Source organism: Mustelus asterias, chromosome 28 (genome assembly GCF_964213995.1).
Source record: "Mustelus asterias chromosome 28, sMusAst1.hap1.1, whole genome shotgun sequence".
Taxonomy (NCBI): domain Eukaryota; kingdom Metazoa; phylum Chordata; class Chondrichthyes; order Carcharhiniformes; family Triakidae; genus Mustelus; species Mustelus asterias.
Genome location: NC_135828.1, coordinates 29,380,667 through 29,403,829, shown reverse-complemented (window position 1 = coordinate 29,403,829; position 23,163 = coordinate 29,380,667). Strand labels below are relative to the sequence as shown.

Genomic DNA, 23,163 nt, shown 5'->3' with positions numbered 1-23,163 from the left:
GAATGTGTGGAATTCACTCCCAAAGAAAATAGTTGAGGCCAAAACGTGTAATTTTACGAAGAAATTAGATATAGCTCTTGGGGCTAAAGGAATCAAGGGATAGGGGGGGAAGGTGGGATCAGGATGTTGAATTTGATGACCAGCATGGTGGAACAGGCAGGAAGGGCTGAATGACCTATTCCTGCTTCTATCTTCTACGTTAGCCAACGTTATGCACTGAAGTTTCTGGAATTGGACTTGAGCCCCCAAGTTCACTCAGTGGCGAGTGTATTACCAGCTGGACAAGGTTGACACCTTAAATGCTGTGGGAAAAGGAGCAACCATGACATCCTCATGTCATAATATTTTGAAGGAATAGAGTGATATTCTCAACACACACACAGCGTGGAGGATGCGCAGTTGAGATCGAATTCTCATGGGAACTACTTCCATTTTTCTTCCCAAGTTGGTCACAAAACGCAAGTCAAAACGAAAAACACTAAGCTGTTAAACCGAGACTCCGTTATAATTAGATGTAAAACCATCAAATATAAAATGGATAATTTTGAGTAGAGTCAGAACTTTCAGGAGAGGAAGGAGAGGGGAGAAATCACAGTCTTTACAATCCCTGCCATCTTGGGGCACGAAACCATGCACCAGACAATGAATACATCCATAAAAACTTAGCGCTCAATGGACTCTGATCAAATCAAGCCAAGGGTCTGACTGAATGCCCCCATTTACCTTTGAGAGACTGAACATTACAAATGCTTTCAGCAATGACTGGGAGGAACTTTACCATTTCCACCACAGGAGGAAGAATAAATCCACACCGTCCAATACAAATAGTGGCCCATACACAACATTTATTGTGTACCGTCTTAGAAAATACTTAAATATTTCAGAGCAGGCATACAGCTTCCAGCTGAGACAGACTTATGTACATGTGCTCATGGCAAACAAAAAAAAGGGGGGTGGGGGGAAACTACTTTTTGTTCCTCATGATGTATGTTTTAAAGTTTGACAGGGGGTGGGAGAGGGGGGGGGGGGGGGGGGGAGAGAAGAGGTTGAGAAATGAATCAAGTCATGAATGCATAAATATGCAGCCAAGTACTGTGACAATCAGTATTATTATTAATCGAATAAAACATTACCTTTTTTGACACGATGTACCTGATCAAAGCAACCTTATAAAAAATTTACATGCAACCTTGATTCGGCACAGCCACCACAATTCTGTTTTTAAACCGGGCCATAGCTTGCATCGCATAAACCGAAACATGTCAAAATGCCTGAAGCTTTCCCACCCGGTGGGGGAGGTCGGTGCAATATAAGCCAGTCGAATACTCACAACGCGCTAAAAGGTACCCATTACACTTATGTAACCCGAGGGGATGCTGCTCCTGTACATTATAAGTCTATATATTAAATATCTGCAAAATGAAAATAAAACATGCATACACAGAATACATGGCTAAGCTTTACAGACTTGATATGAACCAAATGTCTTACCATAATGTACAAAATTAAATTCAAAGTACCTCTCAATTAATATTGTGTGTGGGCGATTCATTCAAAAGACATGTTGAAACTTAAAAGGGAACAAGAAATGTCAATTTAACAGCCGCTGGGATTTTACGGGCCTGTGTCGTTTTTCCCGGGTGAAATAGCTTTGGTTTCTTTTAGAGCAAAAAAAAAATCTCCCTACAAACTGTGATGCAGCTATTGTAACTCAGGATTAATAATGTCCAATAGAAGGAATCAGGCTGAGGTCAGCATGTTACCAGGCCCTGCCATTCAATAGATTTATTTTGGCATTATCTAAATTTAAAATACATCTTTTCGCAGCCTCAGAATTACTTTTTAAGACCATTCCATCATTTAAAAACTTGTCTTTAGTAGACGTTATGAAACAATGTTCAGCAATAAATAGTCAGCTCTTCGGCAATGAGATTTCTGTTCAAATCCTGATTGGAATTGACTAAAGCTATTCGAGAAAGATTCTGCTTGTAAACTTAACAGGTGTTGAAGTCGATGGGTGCGAGATGCTATTCTAGATGTGATTTAGTGAAAACAGTCTTTCCAAGGGTCCAGAAGTCTTGAGTATACGCTGCATGCACATCAGTCACCAGTTACCACAGGCCGTTCTCTCAAAAGCAGGATGGCTTTACTGTATCTGATCACTTAAAGGTCACCAAATTTGTTCAGCTGTTCAAAAACATATGGATAGATGGCTTTGGCCAAGAAAATGAAGCCATTTCAGAAGCTGTGATTCAGGGAAATCTCAGGCGATGCGAGTGTGTGAAGGGGAGACGGTCACTGTATGTTGCTGTTGCCAGTTCCATTGTTCTCATTAGAATTTGTCGTGCTTACTGAATTGATACCATCTTGCTGGGGTGCATCTTTCCGTGGAGGCATTCGCTCATTAATCCGGTCCAGGCCCTTAGCTTCCTCAAAGCTGCAGATCTTGTGTTGTGGCGAGAATCCTCGGATTGCTTAATGAAACGCAGAATAAATGGGTAAGTGATGGAAATGACACAGCAGCAAGTAAATGCCTCAGAAACAACAAATGGGCTGCTCAAAACCAAAGGAATTGGGCGGTTTTAAGGATGTTTTGTTTGTCATCAAGTGAAACATTTCTGTCACTCGCTCACCAACATAGCAGTCTGTCACCAGACATTGCTCCATCGTGCTGGATAGCAATATGGCACTTGGTAGAGAAACTACAGAGCACTCAAGACCCATTGAACCAAACAGCCCAAGAACAATCAGGGAAATCTAATGTATACGAGGGCTGGATTTCCCAATAGATTACTGGGGTAAACGAGGTTCTCCTGTCCTGTGAAATTTACCAAACCAGCAGAACAACCCGATGAGAAGTTTGAGAAGAAATAGTATCTGAAAAGTGACATTTTCTTCACCTCTTGGCCACATGTTTTATAGTGAAGGATTCTTCTAACCTGTATCACCAAAGGAGGGGGAATTATGCTTAGAACCCAAGGGAATAGGGGAGATCCTAAATGAATACTTTGCATCGGTATTCACGGAGGAGAGGGGCGTGTTAACCGGGAGTGTCTCGGAGGGAGGTGTTGACCCGTTAGAGAAAATCTCCATTACAAGAGAGGAAGTGTTAGGTTTTTTAGGGAACATTAAAACTGACAAAGCCCCAGGGCCTGATGGCATCTATCCTCGACTGCTCAGGGAGATGAGAGATGAAATTGCTGGGCCTCTGACGGAAATCTTTGTCGCTTCTTTGGACACGGGTGAGGTCCCTGAGGATTGGAGGATAGCGAATGTGGTCCCGTTGTTAAAGAAGGGTAGCAGGGATAACCCAGGAAATTATAGGCCGGTGAGCTTGACGTCCGTGGTAGGGAAGTTGTTGGAGAGGATTCTTAGAGACAGGATGTATGTGCATTTAGAACGGAACAATCTCATTAGTGACAGACAGCATGGTTTTGTAAGAGGGAGGTCGTGCCTTACAAATTTGGTGGAGTTTTTTGAGGAAGTGACAAAAACGGTTGATGAAGGAAGGGCCGTGGATGTCGTCTATATGGATTTCAGTAAGGCATTTGACAAAGTCCCACATGGCAGGTTGGTTAAGAAGGTTAAGGCTCATGGGATACAAGGAGAAGTGGCTAGATGGGTGGAGAACTGGCTTGGCCATAGGAGACAGAGGGTAGTGGTCGAAGGGTCTTTTTCCGGCTGGAGGTCTGTGACCAGTGGTGTTCCGCAGGGCTCTGTACTGGGACCTCTGCTATTTGTGATATATATAAATGATTTGGACGAAGGTGTAACTGGTGTAATCAGCAATTTTGCGGATGACACGAAGATGGCTGGACTTGCGGATAGCGATGAGCATTGTCGGGCAATACAGCAGGATATAGATAGGCTGGAAAATTGGGCGGAGAGGTGACAGATGGAGTTTAATCCGGATAAACGCGAAGTGATGCATTTTGGAAGAAATAATGTAGGGAGGAGTTATACAATAAATGGCACAGTCATCAGGAGTATAGAAACACAGAGGGACCTAGGTGTGCAAGTCCACAAATCCTTGAAGGTGGCAACACAGGTGGAGAAGGTGGTGAAGGCAGCATATGGTATGCTTGCCTTTATAGGACGGGGTATAGAGTATAAAAGCTGGAGTCTGATGATGCAGCTGTATAGAACGCTGGTTAGGCCACATTTGGAGTACTGCGTCCAGTCCTGGTCGCCGCACTACCAGAAGGACGTGGAGGCGTTAGAGAGAGTGCAGAGAAGGTTTACCAGGATGTTGCCTGGTATGGAGGGTCTTAGCTATGAGGAGAGATTGGGTAAACTGGGGTTGTTCTCCCTGGAAAGACGGAGAATGAGGGGAGATCTAATAGAGGTGTACAAGATTATGAAGGGGATAGATAGGGTGAACGGTGGGAAGCTTTTTCCCAGATCAGAAGTGACGTTCACGAGGGGTCACGGGCTCAAGGTGAGAGGGGCGAAGTATAACTCAGATATTAGAGGGATGTTTTTTACACAGAGGGTGGTGGGGGCCTGGAATGCGCTGCCAAGTAGGGTGGTGGAGGCAGGCACGCTGACATCGTTTAAGACTTACCTGGATAGTCACATGAGCAGCCTGGGAATGGAGGGATACAAACGATTGGTCTAGTTGGACCAAGGAGCGGCACAGGCTTGGAGGGCCAAAGGGCCTGTTTCCTGTGCTGTACTGTTCTTTATTCACCGCCCCCCACTCTCTCCCACACTAAGTGAGATCTGATAGCAGCAAATCATTGCAAAGGCTTTCGCTTTTTTTTTTAAAAAGCAGTTTAGTTCATTTTTAATTAGTCCAGCTTGGGTTTTTGCATTTGCAAGTTGAATTCTGAGCCAATCTTCGGGATCCAATTTCTAAATATGTGCCAATGACAGGGAGCCTTGCAGCTATTTTATGTTATGTAGGGCTGGCTGGAATCTCCAACTCAGACCTGTCTGCTGGAAGGACAGGGGAGGAATGGAAGCAGAAGATTTTAAACAGAGGAATATGTGGGTGAGTTTGATTCCAAACACTGCTACTCAAAGAGAGACTGTTAAAAAGGGTAAGAGTTTTAAAGGGTAACAATTCAATCATATAAAGTGATCGACTCCATGATAGCATGGTTGTTGTCTACGGATGTGTAAGCAGAGCTTAGACTGGTACACAAGAATTTGGTATAAGCATACTTAAGTATTTTTGGAAGATAAATCTACCAACATCCATATAATATGTAAAACAACATCGCAACCAATTAAAACATCTATTATGAAGTAGTTTATCAGAAGTAACTAAGTGTCTATATTGAGTATAACCCTGTTCCCTCACTTGAAGGCAGTTGGAAAAGTCAACAATACCTTTAATCAGAGGGCTTCCAACAAACTTTGTTTCAAATCTATCACCATTAATCTTGCACAACCAGGCAGATGATGTGTTGTGAACCAAATACTAATCTATATAAAGGCAAGGTGCAACCTTATCTTTGACAGATCGTAAGTAAGCTAAAGGCCTATTGCGTTACAGCTTTCATTGGCAAGGTTTGCAGGCAGCTTATTTGGGAGGGATGTTTATCAGTATTTTACAGCTTTTGAGTTGGTTTGCCCAATTTCTTCAAATTCTAATGCATCACCTGTTCCAGAAGAAATCACAACTTATCCGACTGCAAATTCGAAAAAAATGCACAAATTGGGCCATCTTTTGCGATTGAAAGTGTCCCAATCTTAATGTCGATTTGCCAAATTCTGACTGCACAAATGCTGCAACATCCAACACTGCCCCCTAGTGTGGCTGAGCTCAGCCACTCAGATCACAGAGCGGCATGATCCGAACTTTTAACCGTTCGCCTTTGTTTTTGAGGTATAGCTCCGAGAAAGCCCAATGCGGCATCACCCAGCTTGGTTCTGAAGCCACTGAAATAGGCAATCGCTCTTCAGCTCACTTACTATCAAGATGGTGGCGCACTTGACTTTGGGAGTCAAACAGAAACATGCAAACAGATTCAGCACTCTCATGCAATAACTTCAAACACTGGAAAGACTGCACAATACCATGCAGAAACTAATGAAGCATGCTGTATACAACGCGACAAAGCTGTTAATGAAATTATTCAGAAACAAACTCATTTCCACAATATTACCTCATACAAGATAATATAGACAGTGAGACGACTAAACCTAACTCACCTTTGCAAAGAAAAAACACACTAAGCCTCAAAAAATGTTCTATATTCACGATAAAAAATGAATGATAAACCAATTCAATTCCTGTTTGTGCAAGTTAAGATACACCCGACACCCAATCATTTTCCCCCCCTCTTCCCTGCCCACCCCCTCCCAAATTCCGCACCACATCTGATTGCTGACACACTGGGCGTACCTTCATCAGCCTCAATTGCCTCAACTGTGGCTGTACAGAAGTGAGCAGTTGCATGCAAAATGAATGAGAGAGATGAGTAGTGTAGTATTTCATAGGAATAGCAAGGAACAAACAGCAGCATAACATATTATCCCCAGTCAGAACCGTAATGAATTCCAGATTCAGACCGCACGCAGCTTGAATACACAGAAGCATTAATACACAATATAGGAAGTTTCAAACAATGCATAGTTTACCATTCATTCAATCCATACTTACTACGGACCTTTTAATGCAAAACAACATGGAAATGAATTATTTTAGCTCTTATTGTAGTTTTAAAAAAAATCTTAGCCTCAAGAGAGAAAGAAAACCAATAATGGCTCAGGAATAATTTTATACCGAGGGGGTCGAGTGTCTGTGGAACTCTCTTTTCTCAGACAGCAGCGGAGGCACAGTCAATGAATATTTTTAAGGCCGAGTTCGACAGGTTCTTGGCTAACAAGGGAGTCAAAGGCTGTAAGGGGTTGGCAGAAAGTGGCATTGAAACCACAATTAGATCTACCATGTTGCTCATTGAATGGTGGAAGAGGCTTGAGGGGCCAAATGGCCAATCCCGCTCCTAACTGGTACATACATATACACTGTAACAGGGCAAGCGGTAACACATATATCAATGTTAGCTGAAAAGAAAATTGGGTGGATTTAGGTTGGGCTGATTTGGGCAAAGGTGTCAATTGTTAAGTATCTGGACGAGCACATAAATGACAAAGGCACAGTACACTATGGATCAAGAGCTGGTAAATGGGATTAGTATAGATTGATATTTGATGGTTGGCATAGCCATGGTGGGCCGAAGTGCCTGTTTCTGTGCTGTGCCACTCTACTGTACAACTCCAGGGTATAAAAGTCTGCAGGGTGGAAGGTCCGATAAAGAATGAGGGAGAGGTGGGGAAATACAGGATTCCAAGACATAGTTTATCTCTTAAACATTTGTCAAGTCTCTCCACATCATTGTTGGTACATTTTTAACGTGTGTGAAAACAGTTTGAATCATTATGCTCATTAATGTGAGGGATGTCAGCACCGGGAAACCAGAAGGCAATCCTTTTTGGGCTTCCAATGCCAAGCATCCCCATACACAGAGGAAAGCTCCCTCTACTCCACCGGACTGAAACTCAGCAAGAATTCACAGGCATCCAGGGTTACTGATTCCGTGGCTCAATTTCAGCCTTATTCCAAATTCAAAGCTGGAATAATCAAACAATAATGCTATATTTAGAATTGGGATTCAATAACCCAAAAGATATACCAGCAGTGCAGAAACAAATCAACTTAATCAAAGATTTTAATGGGTGCAAATATCAATTCTCTGTGATCAAGATAACCAAAAAGCAGCATGATGCTGTACATTGGCTTCTGCTGCAAATAGCCTACTAATCCAACAAATATAATTCAGTCTGAATAAAAGCCCCAAACTTACTTTGTGTATTTCTTCTTCCTCAAGCCTAATTTAAGAAATATATATTTTTTAACCATCTAAATTTCTACACTCTCTCGACTCACTGGGATCTGATAGCTTTCCAGTACCTTGTCCAATTGGCATTTCTGTAACCTGCAAGCTGAGAAATTCAATGCTGGCAGATTATTCATCGTAAGAAGTTTAACAACACCAGGTTAAAGTCCAACAGGTTTTTCAAATAAACCTGTTGGACTTTAACCTGGTGTTGTTAAACTTCTTACCGTGTTTACCCCAGTCCAACGCCGGCATCTCCACATCAAGATTATTCATCTGCAGAGGTATCACAATTGACCAAATCCTCAATCAATGCTTAAATGCACACACTTTTCAGTTGGGAAGCAATCAGGCGAAGGAATCCTGGGCTTTATTCCCCACCCCTCCTGAGCCCAGGGGACACAAACGTCAATTGTTTTTTTAAAAAAGTTTATTTATTAGTGTCACAAGTAGGCTTACATTGACACTGCAATGAAGTTACTGTGAAAAGCAGCTCTGGCAAGATCCATTAACTTGCCACTGAACAGGAATTTGATCTGGAATCATCCTACGTGTATAGTTCAGTATTACTCTCAGCAGAGAAAAAGGATTCTAATTTTGCATCAGCAGCTTTTGAAGAGGACTTTGGTTTAATAAGAAAACTGAAAATGGCTAAAAAGGTTTAAATCCTAGTACAAATATATGTCCTGTATCAGTGAGTCACAGTTAAGTGCATCACCACGATATATATTTAGAATGTATATGTACACAGAGTGAAGTGGCATGGAAATTAAATTTACTTTTCACCATCAGTTTCTGAATCAAATAATTCCCTCTAATATTATTCAACTTCTGGTACCCTGATCTTTTGCCTCTTGAATACAAATATACATCACCTACAGTGTCCCCTTCCTGTTCCCCATCAATATTATCACTAGCTTCTTACCTGTAAATTGCCTCTCTGGATTTGCATTTATATAGTGCCTTTCATGAAGCAGAATGCTCCAGAGGGCTTTGCAGCCTATCAGGTAAATTTGGAGTTTAGGTAAAATAAAGAAATACAATTTACTACACAGTAAGATCCCACAAAAGGCAATGGCACACATGACTAGATAATCGTTTGAATGAGGGACAAATATTGGACAGGGAACCAGAGGAATTTCTCTTTTTGTAACAGCACCATGGGATCTTTTATATTTGCCTCCGTTTAATGTCTCATCTGAAACACAGCAACTCTGACAAGGCAGCATTCCTTCAGTATCACTGGGCTAGATTCTGTCTACAAGCTTCTGGAGTGCGACTTAAATCCACAAACCTTCTGACCGAGGGGCACTCACAGACCACAGCTCGCCTAGCAATTTAACCATTTAGTTGGCAGGAACTCAGCTGTAGCATTGCGCTCAGTTTTGCCCCTCCCCCAATCCAAAGAGAACATAACGACTCTGTAGAAAGGTAAAAGATCTTTGGAGCTTTAAGTCCCAAGCTGAGAACAGTAAGCTACATAGATTCAGCACTCTGGACACCGATCCAAGTGCATATTATTCATGGTATACCCATTATAAGAGTAGATAAAATAGAATTGGAGACCAGTCACAGAAAGGAGGAGGCTGGAGATGATTCAGAGGTCTGCAAGTTTTGCTTTCCTAGCCCCAGGCAAATTATCCTGTAAAGCAGGATTCTACAGTTGGTGAACATGGTTCCAGCAACCAAGTGAAAAAAATTCTCACTTCCCCTCTCTCGACCTTTGAATCTATGACCCCTGGTTATCAACTCTGAACAAAACAGAATCATTTTTCTCTACCAATTTATATCAAACTGTTTACTTTTCCAACCTCTCCTCAGAAGCAAAGTCTCCTCATCCCTAGTAAAATCCTGCTAAACATCCTCTGTACCCTTTCTAAAGCATGTACATCCTTCCTGAAGTGTTCATAATGCCCACGATACTCTACCAGAGGACTAACAGTGATTTATAAAGTCCTGGCATGATCTCTCTACTTTTATATTCTTTTCCGCTATATATGAATCCAAGAAACACAGATGCATTTTAACCGCCTTTTCAACTTGCTGTGGATTTATGTATATGGAAACCAGAGTGTACGGATATCTTCACTTAACATATTGGGTTCCTTCTAAAGAACACATGGTCCTCAACACAAATAAAAGACAGCAGGAATACAGTTCTCTTCAAATACAACTGCTATATGCAAGAAAGTTCATTTTAAATCAGGACCTGTTACTGCCGCAACTGTTCTATAGGTGGAAATAATCGACACAAAACCTAATGGGACCAAACAGTGATTTTACACGATAAATGCTTTTGATACAAAGGAGGTAGTTTTAAGTTTTTTAATTGAACAGCAAGCTCATTGGGCACCAGAAGGGAATTACCCCATGCTAAGGAGCTTTAGTTATCATTAATGCAACACTGTAAAATAAGCTTTAATTAAAATAGGTTTATCGGTTGGCAAAATTGAAAATTTATCAAAAACTGCAGAAGCTGGACATTATAAATCAAAATGGAACATGCTGGGAAGAAACTTAACAGATGCTGACAAATACCCTGTCAGGGGCAACTGAATGTTCCAGGTATAAGAAACAGAGTTCACCAACCAGCTCATTTAAGTTAACTTTGTTTATTATTGTCACAAGTAGGCTTACATTAAGACTGCAATGAAGTTGTGAAAATCCCCTAGTCGCCACACTCTGGCGTCTGTTTGGGTACACTGAGGGAGAATTTAGCATGACCAATGCACCTAACCAGCATATCTTTCGGACTGTGGGAGGAAACCCACGCAGACACGGGGAGAACATGCAGACTCCGCACAGACAGTGACCCAAGCTGTGAATCGAACCCGGGTCCCTGGCGCTGCGAGGGAGCAATGCTAACCACAGTGCCACTGTGCGATGCATTTTTTGCTATTTTCTGTATCATTTTCACAATTACTTACCATAATGGTACTTAGAATTGGAACATATCTACCACTTTCAAAATCAATCTCCATTTACAAATTCTACAGGCAGAATTTCAGGAACTATTCTGATAAGCAAGGTCCCATTCAAGGAAACACATGGCAAGGCTTGGACCAGACACCACAGTACAGAAAGAACACACAGCGATAGACGAGGGAATGCAGACAAACATTTTATCAGAAATAGTTTAAACTAACTGTTGCAGTCTTTAGGATTTTTCCGTATTTTCTTCAAGAGTTCTATTTTCTAAAACTTAAGGGTGAAACAAAAACAAACTTGATGTTCACTGAGTGAAAGTGACATTGGTAGCAAGGCGGAAGATGGTTGCAGCAAAATATAGAGAATGCTGGAAATCTGTGACACAAACAGAAAACACTGGAAACTCTCAGCAGGTCGGGTAGCATGATCATCATGATCGGCGCAGGCTTGGTGGGCCGAAGGGCCTGTTCCTGTGCTGTACTGTTCTTTATAGCATTGCGAGAGAGAAATAGAGTTGAGGACATTTTTTCAGAAGCTGAAATGTGTTTCTCTTGCGTTTCTCTGTCCACAGGGATTACTGGGAGAATGAAACTACAGCTTCAGTCACTCCCCAACGATATTCTGAAAACAACGGCACATCAATCGATCAAACCCACATCCATTTTGAGGCCTGGTTACAATTCCAATATTTTTGCTCCTTTTCCAACCCATTTTCCTCCCCCATCCAAATTCTCTCCACTTAGCTCAGGTATAGTTCTGTGGATGATGCCCCTAAGATATCTCACCCAAGTTGCCATAGCTTGTGGATGAACCCAGATGGGGAGACGGTGGCATAATGGTATTGTAACTGGACTAGCAATCCAGAGACCCAGAGCTATTCTTTGGGGACCGGGGTTCAAATCCCACCACAGCTGATGGTGAAATAGGAATTCAACAAAAATCTGGAATTAGAAGTCTAACAATGACCATGAAACCATTGTTAATTCTCGTAAAAATCCATCTGATCCACTAATGCCCTTTCAGGAAGCATAGTGGAGAACATACCCCTGACTACACCAACAGAGATGAAGTTCCCACCAATGCCTCTACTTTCTCAGGAGGCTGAGGAAATTTGGTATGTCCGCTACGACTCTCACCAAGCTTTACAGATGCACCACAGAAAACATTCTTTCTGGTTGTATCACAGCTTGGTATGGCTCCTGCTCTGTCCAAGACCGCAAAAAACTACAGAGGGTCATGAACGAAGCCCAGTCCATCACGCAAATTGGCCTCTGATCCATTGACTACACTTCCCACTGCCTCGGAAAAGCAGCCAACATAATCAAGTAAAATTTATTTATTAATCACAAGTAAGGCTTACATTAACACTGCAATGAAGTTACTGTGAAATTCCCTGAGTCGTCGCACTCCGGCACCTGTTCAGCACATCTTTCAGATTGTGGGAGGAAACTGGAGCACCCGCAGGGAACCCATGCAGAGTGAGAACATACAAACTCCACACGGACACTGACCCAAGCCGGCCATCGAACTCAGGTCCCTAGCGCTGTGAAACAGCAGTGCTAACCATTGTGCCAACCCCACGCACTCCGGACATGCTCTTTTCCACCTTCCTCCGCCAGGAAAAAGATAAGAGTCTGAGGGTACGTACCAACTGACTCAAGAATAGCTTCTTCCCTACTCCCAGACTTTTGAATGGACCTCCTCATATTAAGTTGATCTTTCTCTACATTCTAGCTATGACTGTAACACTACATTCTGCACTCTCTCCTTTCCTTCTCTATCTACGCTATGCTCTGCCTATATAGCACACAAGAAACAATACTTTTCACTGTAACTAATACATGTGACAATAAATCAAATCAAATTTAGGGAAGGAAATCTGCCATCCTTACCTGGTCTGAACTATATGCAACTCCAGACACACACAATCCCTGCAGTGCAGGAGGCCATTCAGTCCATCAAGCCTGCACCGACAACAATCCCACCAGCCCTATCCCTGTTACCCTACGTATTTACCCTGCTAATCTCCCTGACACTAAGGGGCAATTTAGCATAGCCAATCCACCAAACCCGCACATCTTTGGAGTGTGGGAGGAAACTGGAGCACCCGGAGGAAACCCACACAGGCACGGAGAGAACGTGCAGACTCCACACAGATCTGGGCGTTGTGAGGCAGTAATACTAACCACTGTGCCACCGTGCTGCCATTACACAGCAACGTGGTTGACTCTTAAATGCCCTCGGAAATGGCCCAGCAAGCCACTCAGCTGAAGGGCATTTAGAGATGGGCAATAAATGTTGGTCCAGCCAGCAATGCATCCCATGAATGAATGGAAAATCTAGACTAATCTTGCCCGAGCAGATGAATTATATCAACTCAACTGCTGCGATCAGCACGAACCAGTTATTGAACGTGGGACATTCCAGGTGTAAAGCTAAGCTAGGCCCTGGGTAAAACCCTTTGAGGCATTTCAGAGAATTTCTGAAGAAACCGTAAACCGAGGGGCGTATTTAAATGTGTAGTATCTTCATTTAAATGACGGACGAGCCTTATTCAGTAACTTAGACAAAATAAAATGAAGCAGCTCTCACTGAAACCAGCCACGTCATTTTGCTCTACGTTTTGCAGAGCACAGCTCTTCTTAGCTGGAAGAAAGTTGGGCAGGGAACAGAAGAGTCAGTGATTTATCAAATACTTAAGTGCATGTAGCATCAAGGTAAATGGACGTATAAACACCATGTATACACAGTCCATTACAGTCAAAGCATGAAGCATGCTCAACAGCAGCTGAATTTCTTAACATTTTGTTAGAAGAGGTACTGAACTATATATGGCTTTTATGTAGTTTCTGGAATACAGTCAGGGTCACACAGCACAGAAACGGGCCCTTCAGTCATCATGCCAACCAGCAAATACCAATCTGGGCGTACATGTCCACCGATCACAAAGTGGCAACGCAGGTGGATAAGGTAGTCAAGAAAGCATACGGCATGCTTGCCTTCACTGGTCGGGGCACTGAGTATAAAAATTGGCAGGTCATGCTGCAGCTGAACAGAACCCTAGTTAAACCTCATTTAGAATACTGTGTACAATTCTGGTCGCCACACTACCAGAAGGATGTGGATGCTTTGGAGAGGGTGCAGAACAGGTTTACGAGGATGTTGCCTGGTCTGGAGGGTATTAGCTATGAGGAGAGGTTGGATAAACTCAGTTTGTTCTCACTGGAACAACAGAGGTTGAGGGGTGACCTGATAGAGGTTTACAAGATTATGAGTGGCATGGACAGAGTGGATAGTCAGATGCTCTTTCCTAGGGTAGAAAAGTCAAGTACTAGGGGGCATAGGTTTAAGGTGCGTGGGAAAGTTTAAAGGAGATGCACGAGGCAAGTTTTTTTTTTTTTTACACAGAGGGTGGGGAATGTCTGGAAAACACTGCCCGGGGAGGTGGTGGGAGCGGGTATGATAGCGGCATTTAAGGGGCAACTAGACAAATACATGAATAGGATGGGAATGGAAGGATACGGACTCCGTAAGTACATATGGTTGTAGTTTAGGCAGGAATCATGATCGGCGCAGGCCTGGAGGGCCAATGGTCCTGTTCCTGTGCTGTACTTTTCTATGTTCTTTATACCAATCCCATTTACCAGCATGAGGTCCATAGCCTGCTGCGCCTTGGCGATTTAAGTGTTAATGTCCAAATCAACTCTGCAATAGGAGAGCCAGGCTCCCGTGGATTCTACTTTCTTTACATTGCAGACAGAATCCAGTTTGGATCTTTCTTTAACGGAGATAAGGAAGATGAATGTAAGCCACTCCTGTGCAAGGAGTTTCACTGTTGAGCCTGTTCATGGTCACCATATAAGGGATTGCAGTTTCCTAACTATATCAGATGGCCCTGGAGACAACCACATCACCTCATTCACATGGCGTTTGGATTGCTATCCGCAGCAGCACTTAGGGAGGTACTGTGGGTTACCTTGCAATTCTGAGCATAGGGAACTACTTAAAGCATCTTGTTCAGTGTTTTGCCTTCACTTGTGTGCTCAGTGGTTTAAAATCAGCTTTCTACTGGGCTAATTTAAATCCAACAGTTAATAAGCTGGTATTAACCGGGGAGTATAATCGGTCACGAGGTTTATTTCAAACCTCATGTTTATTTGGACAAGCAAGCTTTCATTAAATCTCCAAATAATAAATTTTATTTGTGGTACTCTGTGGATTAGACAAACGAATGGCTTAACAGCGATGTATTAAAGTAGGATCAATTTCAAAATAAATATTGCAGACAAGACAATTTGGGTGAGAGTGTAGGGATAATTAGAGACTAAAAATGCAATTGTTGAGACTCTAGGATCAGTGCAGTCATCTTAATTCATTGGTGTTAGAGGCCAAAACTTAACGGAGATCTTGAAAACTTTTCACTTCATGCTCCTTGGACACATTTACTGAGCACTAAATAGGTTGGGTTGGAGTGGACAATATAAAATCAGGAGGGGGACAATGGGAGGGGGGGGGGGGGGTGGAATTTACGATTCTAAAAATGACAGAGGTGGGAAGAAAGAAGGATTCAATCGTGGAGTTCCAGGGGACAAGGGAGCAAAAGATGAAACAGCTGAGCCAATGGTACAGAGGAGGAGTGCAGAATAAGGAGTGAACCGATGCTGGAGAATCACAAGACAGAGTTTTGGAATAGGAATTATGGCAGTGTCACACTTAATGTACATGAGGACAAGCATTCAGGTTAAGATGGTCAGCTAAGTGGGCGGCACAGTGGTTCGCACTGCTGCCTCACAGTGCCAGGGACTCGGGCTCAATTCCGCCCTCGGGTGACTGTGGAGTTTGCACGTTCTCCCCGTGTCTGTGTGGATTTCCTCCCACAGGCCAAAGATGTGTGGATTAGGTTGATTGACCATGCTAAATTGACACTAGTGTCAGGAGATTAACAGGGTAAATATGTGGGGTTACGGGAATAGGGCTTGGGTGGGATTGTGGTTGGTGCAGGCTCCACGGGCCAAATGGCTTCCTTCTGTACTGTCATGATTCTATTCTATGATTCTAAGATGCAGATACGTAGAGGGTCGGGACCAACATGGAGAGCTTGATCCTGAAGATATTAACTTAAATCACAAAATAGTTTTTTTTTCTCCCCATCGATCTCTGCTTATATCGAAAATGAAAGCACGTTTTCAATATTTAGTTTACTCCCACACCATGAAAATCTGGAAATGAAAGTAAAAAGGGAATATGGCAAGGTTGGATGGCATTTATTTTAATGCAAGGAGCCTAACAGGTAAGGCAGATGAATGGAGGGCATTGATTAACACATGGGAGTATGATATTATTGCTATCACAGAGACATAGTTGAGGGAGGGGCAGGACTGGCAGCTCAATATTCCACGGTATGGAATATGTAAAAGAGGTGTTGTTACATTATTGATCAAGAAGTCAATTCGTCCAGTGATGAGAGATGATATTTTTGCACGCTCCTCAATTGAGGTTGGAATTTAAAAAGAGGGCAATCGTGTTGCTGGGAGTCAGGGTGGGATGGAAAAGCAGATAGGTAGGCAGATCTCAAAGTGTAAAAACAATAGCATAATATTGTAGGGGATTTCACTTCCCCAATTTTAATTGGCAATATTAATTGGCAAAGTGCAAAAGGCTTAGAGGGGAGGAAATCCAAAGTTCATCTAGGAGAGCTTTTTGAGTCAGCTCGTAGGAAGTCCTACAAAAGAGGGGCAGTATAGGACTTCACTTTAGGGAATGAAGCCAGGCAGGTGGCAGAAATGTCAGTGGGGGAGCATTTTGGTGATAGTGACCATAACTTGGTAAGATTTAAGGTAGTTATGGAAAGGGTCAAAGATGGACCGGAAATAACAGGTTCTGAATTGAGGGAAGGGTCAGACAGGATCTGGCCAAAGTGGACTGGGGGTCAGCTACTTGCAGGAAAATCCACATCAGCGCAGTGGGAGTCATTCAAAAAGGAAATACAGAGAGTACAAAGCCACCACGCTCACGCAATGATAAAGGGTGGAATCAAAATGTCCAGTCCAGAGACCGTTGGATGCCAGAGATATACAGGATTGGACAAGGCAAAAAAGGGAGCCTTATGGCAGAGACAGGGGGCTCAGAACAGTGGATGCCTGAGAGGAGTATAGAAAGTGCAGGGGGGGGGGACTTAAAAAAACAAATGAAAGCTAAGAAAGGGTATTTATGGAATCATAGAATCCCTACAGTGCAGAAGGAGGCCATTCAGCCCATTGAGTCTGCACCAACAGCATTCCCATCACAGGCCCTGTCCCCACAACCCCACACATTTACCCCACTAATCCCTCTAACCTACACATCCCGGGACACTAGGGTCAATTTAGCATGGTCAATCAACCTAACCCGCACATCTTTGGACTGTGGGAGGAAGCCGGAGCCCCCGGAGGAAACCCACGCAGATACAGGGAGAATGTGAAAACTCCACACTGACAGTGAACCAAGCCGGGAATCGAACTCGGGTCCCTGGCACTGTGAGACAGCAGTGCCAATCACTGTGCCACCGTGCATTTGACCAAGTGTCAGATCAAGCCCAAGATCAGATGTAATGCCTTTCCTTGTCAGTTTGGATCTTGCTCGTCTTCCTTGTGGGGACCATCAATCAGATTCAATTTGAATTGGTTTTCCGAGCAAGCAAGGAGAGGATTTGAAAGGCTTACCCTGTCCGCTCTGTGCATTGGCTTTGTAACTTTATGAATTGAGTAAAAATTTTAAAAACCAGGCAAAATAAAGGGAAATCCCAAGCTGTTAAGTAAGTTAAGAGCAAGAGGGTAACCAGGGAAAGAGTAGGGCCCATTAGGGATCAAAGTGGCAATGTGAGTGTGGAGCTGAAAGACGTAGGTGAGGTTTTAAATGAGTATTTTGCATGTGTTCAATATGGAGAAGGACGATGTCGGTATAGAAAGCAGGGAAGGGGACTGTGATATAACTGAACAAATCAGCATCGAGGGAGAGGTGGTGTTAGCGGTTTTAGTGGGCTTATAGGTGGATAAATCTCCCGGCTCAAATGAGATGTACCCTATGGGAAAAGGGGAGATTGTAGGGGCTCTGACACTTGATTTTCAAATCCTCTCTGGCCACAGGAGAAGTCCGTAAGAAGTTTAACAACACCAGGTTAAAGTCCAACAGGTTTATTTGGTAGCAAAAGCCACACAAGTTGTTAAACTTCTTACTGTGTTTACCCCAGTCCAACGCCGGCATCTCCACAGGAGAAGTGACAGAGGACTGGAGGACAACTAATGTGGCACCATTATTCAAGAAGGGAAGTAGGGAAAAACCAGGTAATTACAGGCCAGTGAATCTAACATCAGTGGTTAGGAAATTATTGGAAAAAGAATTCTGAAGGACAGAATTAATTTCCATTTGGAGGGGCAAGGATTAATCAAGGATTGTCAGCATTGCCTTATCAGGGGGAGATCATGTCTAACAAACTCAAAGAACAAAGAACAGTACAGCACAGGAAACAGGCCCTTCGGCCCTCCAAGCCTGTGCCGCTCCTTGGTCCAACTAGACCAATCGTTTGTATCCCTCCATTCCCAGGCTGCTCATGTGACTATCCAGGTAAGTCTTAAACAATGTCAGCATGCCTGCCTCCACCACCCTACTTGGCAGCGCATTCCAGGCCCCCACCACCCTCTGTGTAAAAAACGTCCCTCTGATATCTGAGTTATACTTCGCCCCTCTCACCTTGAGCCCGTGATCGTCACCTCCGACCTGGGAAAAAGCTTCCCACTGTTCACCCTATCTATACCCTTCATAATCTTGTACACCTCTATCAGATCTCCCCTCATTCTCCGTCTTTCCAAGGAGAACAACCCCAGTCTACCCAATCTCTCCTCATAGCCAAGACCCTCCATACCAGGCAACATCCTGGCAAACCTTCTCTGCACTCTCTCCAACGCCTCCACGTCCTTCTGGTAGTGCGGCGACCAGAACTGGACGCAGTACTCCAAATGTGGCCTAACCAGCGTTCTATACAGCTGCATCATCAGACTCCAGCTTTTATACTCTATACCCCGTCCTATAAAGGCAAGCATACCATATGCCTTCTTCACCACCTTCTCCACCTGTGTTGCCACCTTCAAGGATTTGTGGACTTGCACACCTAGGTCCCTCTGTGTTTCTATACTCCTGATGACTCTGCCATTTATTGTATAACTCCTCCCTACATTATTTCTTCCAAAATGCATCACTTCGCATTTATCCGGATTAAACTCCATCTGCCACCTCTCCGCCCAATTTTCCAGCCTATCTATATCCTGCTGTATTGCCCGACAATGCTCTACGCTATCCGCAAGTCCAGCGGATTTTTTGAGGTGGTGACTAGGTGCATGGACGAGGGCAGTGCAGATGATGTGGTCTACATGAACTTCACTAAGACTTTTGAGAAGGTCCCACATGGGAGGCTGATGAAGAAGATAAGAGCCCATGGGACCCAGGACAATTTGACAAATTGGATCCAAAATTGGCTTAGGGACAGGATGTGGAGTTGCCGGCGTTGGACTGGGGTAAACACAGTAAGAAGTTTAACAACACCAGGTTAAAGTCCAACAGGTTTATTTGGTAGCAAAAGCCACACAAGCTTTCGGAGCTCCAAGCCCCTTCTTCAGAAGAGGCTTCTTCTTCTTGGACGAAGGGGCTTGGAGCTCCGAAAGCTTGTGTGGCTTTTGCTACCAAATAAACCTGTTGGACTTTAACCTGGTGTTGTTAAACTTCTTACTGTGTTAGGGACAGGAGGCAGGGGGTGATGGTTGAAGGTTTTTTTTGTGACTGAATCCTGTGTCCAGTAGTACACCTTGTGGATCGTTGCTGAGTGCCTTGCTGTTTATAGTATAAATTAATGATCGTTATGTGAATCGGCAGGTATGATCAGTAAGTTTGCAGATGACACAAACATTGGCGGTGTGGTAAATAGCGAGGAGGAAATAACAAGAGGATTTAAAAATTAGCATTGGAGTCCCTGCAATCATAGAATCCCTACAGTGCAGAAGACCATTCAGCCCATCAAGCCTGCACTGACAACAATCCCACCCAGGCCCTATCCCCATAAACCCATGTATTTACCCTGCTAATCCGCTCCCCTCCCCGGACACTTGGGTCAATTTAGAATGGCCAATCAACCTAACCCGCACAGGATGTTGCCTGGTATGGAGGGCATTAGCTATGAGGAGACATTGGAGAACCTTGGTTTGTTCTCACTGCAGCGACGGAGGTTGAGGGGAGACCTGATAGAAGTTTACACATGGACAGAGTGGATAGTCAGAAGCTTTTTCCCAGGGTGGAAGAGTCAATTACTAGGGGGCATAGGTTTAAGGTGCGAGGGGCAAGTTTTAAAAGAGATGTACGAGGCAGATTTTTTACACAGAGTGGTGGGTGCCTGGAACTCGTTGCCGGGGGAGGTAGTGGAAGCGGATACGGTAGTGACTTTTAAGGGGCGTCTTGACAAATACATGAATAGGATGGGAATAGAGGGATATGGTCCCCAGAAGCGTAGGGGGTTTTAGTTAAGTCAGGCAGCATGGTCGGTGCAGGCTTGGAGGGCCGAAGGGCCTGTTCCTGTGCTGTAGTTTTCTTTCTTTCTTTGTTTATCTTTAGACTGTGGGAGGAAACCGGAGGAAACACACGCAGACACGGGGAAAACATACAAACTCCACACAGACAGTGACCCAAGGCCAGAATTGAACCTGGGTCCCTGGCGCTGTGCGGCAGCAGCGCTAACCACTGTGCCACCATGCCATCCCAAATCTAAGACAATCTCCTGCCTTAGATTACAGGATGATGTAGACCGGCTGGTGAAATGGGCGGGACAGTGGCAAATGAAAAGTGAGGTGATGTATTTTGGGGGAACTAACAAGGCAAGGGAATACACAAGGACGTTTGGAAGTACAAAGGACCAGAGGGATCTTGGGGTGCATGTCGAAAGATCCCTGAAGGCAGCAGGACAAGTAGATAGGTGGTTAAGAAGGCGTATGGGATACTTGCCTTTATTAGCTGAGGGATAGAATATAAGAGCAAAGGGGTTATGATGGAGCTATATAAAATGCTCGCTAGGCCACAGCTAGAGTACTGTGTACAGTTCTGGTCACCACTCTATAGGAAGGATGTGATTGCACTAGTAAGGGTGCAGAGGAGATTCACCAAGATGTTACCAGGGCCTGAGTGTTTCAGCTATGAATAGAGGCTAGTTAGGCTGGGTTTGTTTTCCTTAGCAGAGAGGACTGAGGGGGGACCTGATTGAGGTGTACAAAATGAGGGACATAGATAGGGCAGATAAACTTTACCCCTTAGTAGAGGGGTCAATAACCAGGCGGCACAGATTTAAGTATGGAGCAGGAGATTTAGAAGGGATTTGAGGGAATCTAGAACTCTCTGCCTGAAGAAGCATTTAGATGAGCACTTTAAATGCATACAAGGCTAAAGAGCAAGTGCTGGAAAATGGGATTAAAATAGATAGATGTTTGATGACTGGCGCAGGCGTGATGGACCAAAGGGCCTCTTTCTGTGCTGTAATGCTCTATGACTCTAAAGAAACTGCACTAGTCGTCCTTAGCATGCCTATAGGCAATATCCATAATGTTCTCAAGGCGTGGTTTTAGCGATCTCCCACTTTAATTGAAATAAATAGCAAATTGCATAAAGCATGCTTTCTGTGTTTCATTATGTTGAGTGGAATTGGGTTAACCTTAGTTACAGTTCTCGTTGATCACTGTCCAAGCAGCAACGTCTTTCATTATTTATTGGCAAACAGTAGCAATCACATGGTGTAGCAAACAATAGATACAAGACAGCCTGCTTGAAACGTTTGAAGTAGCTTCAGAGTTCAGTTTCAATATTTTGGCCTTTAACAAAGCTTTAGTTCCAATCTGGGTTCTGGTTTTAAATTGTATCTCAGGACACGGATATTGCTGGCAGTACTGGAGTTTAATATTTAGATCTTCCTAGATACCCTGACCTGCCTTAGCTCTGTTATTTCAGGTGGCAGACACATATGATGGTGTTGGACTGAGTCTCTTAAATGTTCAGTCCAAGTCAAGGTGTAAAGGTTCCTCATCCTCAAAAACATTAATGAATCAGTTGTGCTTTTAACCACAATCCAACTGTTGCATGACCACTTTTACTCTTTCCAGGTTATTACTTTTAAAGCTGAATTCAAGTGCTCAAATTGCCCTGGTGAGATTTAAAATGGTGCTGAAGGTGAGGTGGTCATTTGGCCCATCCCGCTCCTTTGGAAGAGCTATGTAATTAGTCTCACTTCCCACTCTTTCTCCATACCCCAGGAAATTTTGCCTTTTTAGGTATTTATCCAATTTTCTTTTGCAAGTCCCTGCAGCATCTGCTTCCCACACAATTTTTCAGGCAATATATTTCAAATAATCATAATATCACCGAATAAAATAATTCTTATCAGTCTTCTGGTTGTTTTGCTCGTTATGTTAAATGTGTCTTCTGTTTATTACCTTCCTGCCGGTGGAAACAATTTATCCAAATCTACATTATCAAAACCTTTCATAATTTTAAACTGCATTAAACCTCCCTGTGACCTTCAGCTGCTCTAAGGAAAATAGTCTCAGTTTCTCCACATACTGATGTTCCTCTTCCCTGGTACAGTCCTAGTAAACCTTTTCTGTGCCCTCTCTAACACCTTGAATATCCTTCCTGAAGTGTGGTGCCAAGAACTGAATGCGACCTAACTAGTAATTTATAAAGGTTTACACAACTTCTATGCTTTTGTACTCTATGCTTCTGTTCATAATACCAAGGAACCCTTCAGTTTTCTAGCCTCAAGCATCCTATTTAATCACGCCACCAGTGATGGCCATGGCTCCAGTTGCCTAGACCGTTAGCTCTGTAATACCCTCCTGATACCACCAAGCCCCTCGACCTCGCTTTCCTCCTGTAAGATACTCTTTTGACCAAGATTCTGGTCATCTGATCTCATTGCTCCTGATGTGGCTCAGTGTCACATTTTGTTTTATAATGCTCCTGGAAAGACCCTTGGGATTTTTTGTTAACGCTGCTATATAAATAAGTTGTTTAAAACCAATTTCCCTCCTTATCCTTTAAAGATTTGTGCACGTGAACCTCCAGATCTCTCTATTCCTGGACACTGTATATACCTTTATAGATCGTATTATTAATGAGTTAGACATTGATTCTATTTCCCCTTCCCCACTCAAAACCATAAACATTTTTTTATTCATTCATGGTATGTTGCTGACTGGCCAGCATTTATTGCCCATCCCTGAGGGCAGTTAAGAACTGTGGGTCTGGATTCACATGACCAGGTAAGGACGGCACATTTCCTTCCCTAAAGGACATTAGTGAACCAAATGGGTTTTTATGACAA

The 23,163-nt window shown here is 43.4% G+C and overlaps 1 protein-coding gene across 3 annotated transcripts in view; it reads right to left on the bottom strand.

Annotated features, from left to right (window-relative positions):
* Window positions 1-825: 825 nt before the first annotated feature.
* The window catches only part of LOC144480360 (serine/threonine-protein phosphatase 2B catalytic subunit beta isoform), a 106,809-nt gene continuing 84,471 nt past the window's right edge, over window positions 826-23,163 (bottom strand). For 2 of the 3 annotated variants that reach the window (XM_078199781.1, XM_078199782.1), the window contains exon 13: window positions 826-2,474. In XM_078199781.1, coding sequence (XP_078055907.1) covers window positions 2,296-2,474 — 179 coding nt within the window. In that variant the 3' untranslated portion in view covers window positions 826-2,295. Of the gene's footprint in view, window positions 2,475-6,352; window positions 6,383-23,163 lie in introns of all 3 variants that reach the window. The other variant, XM_078199780.1, reaches the window with a different exon arrangement.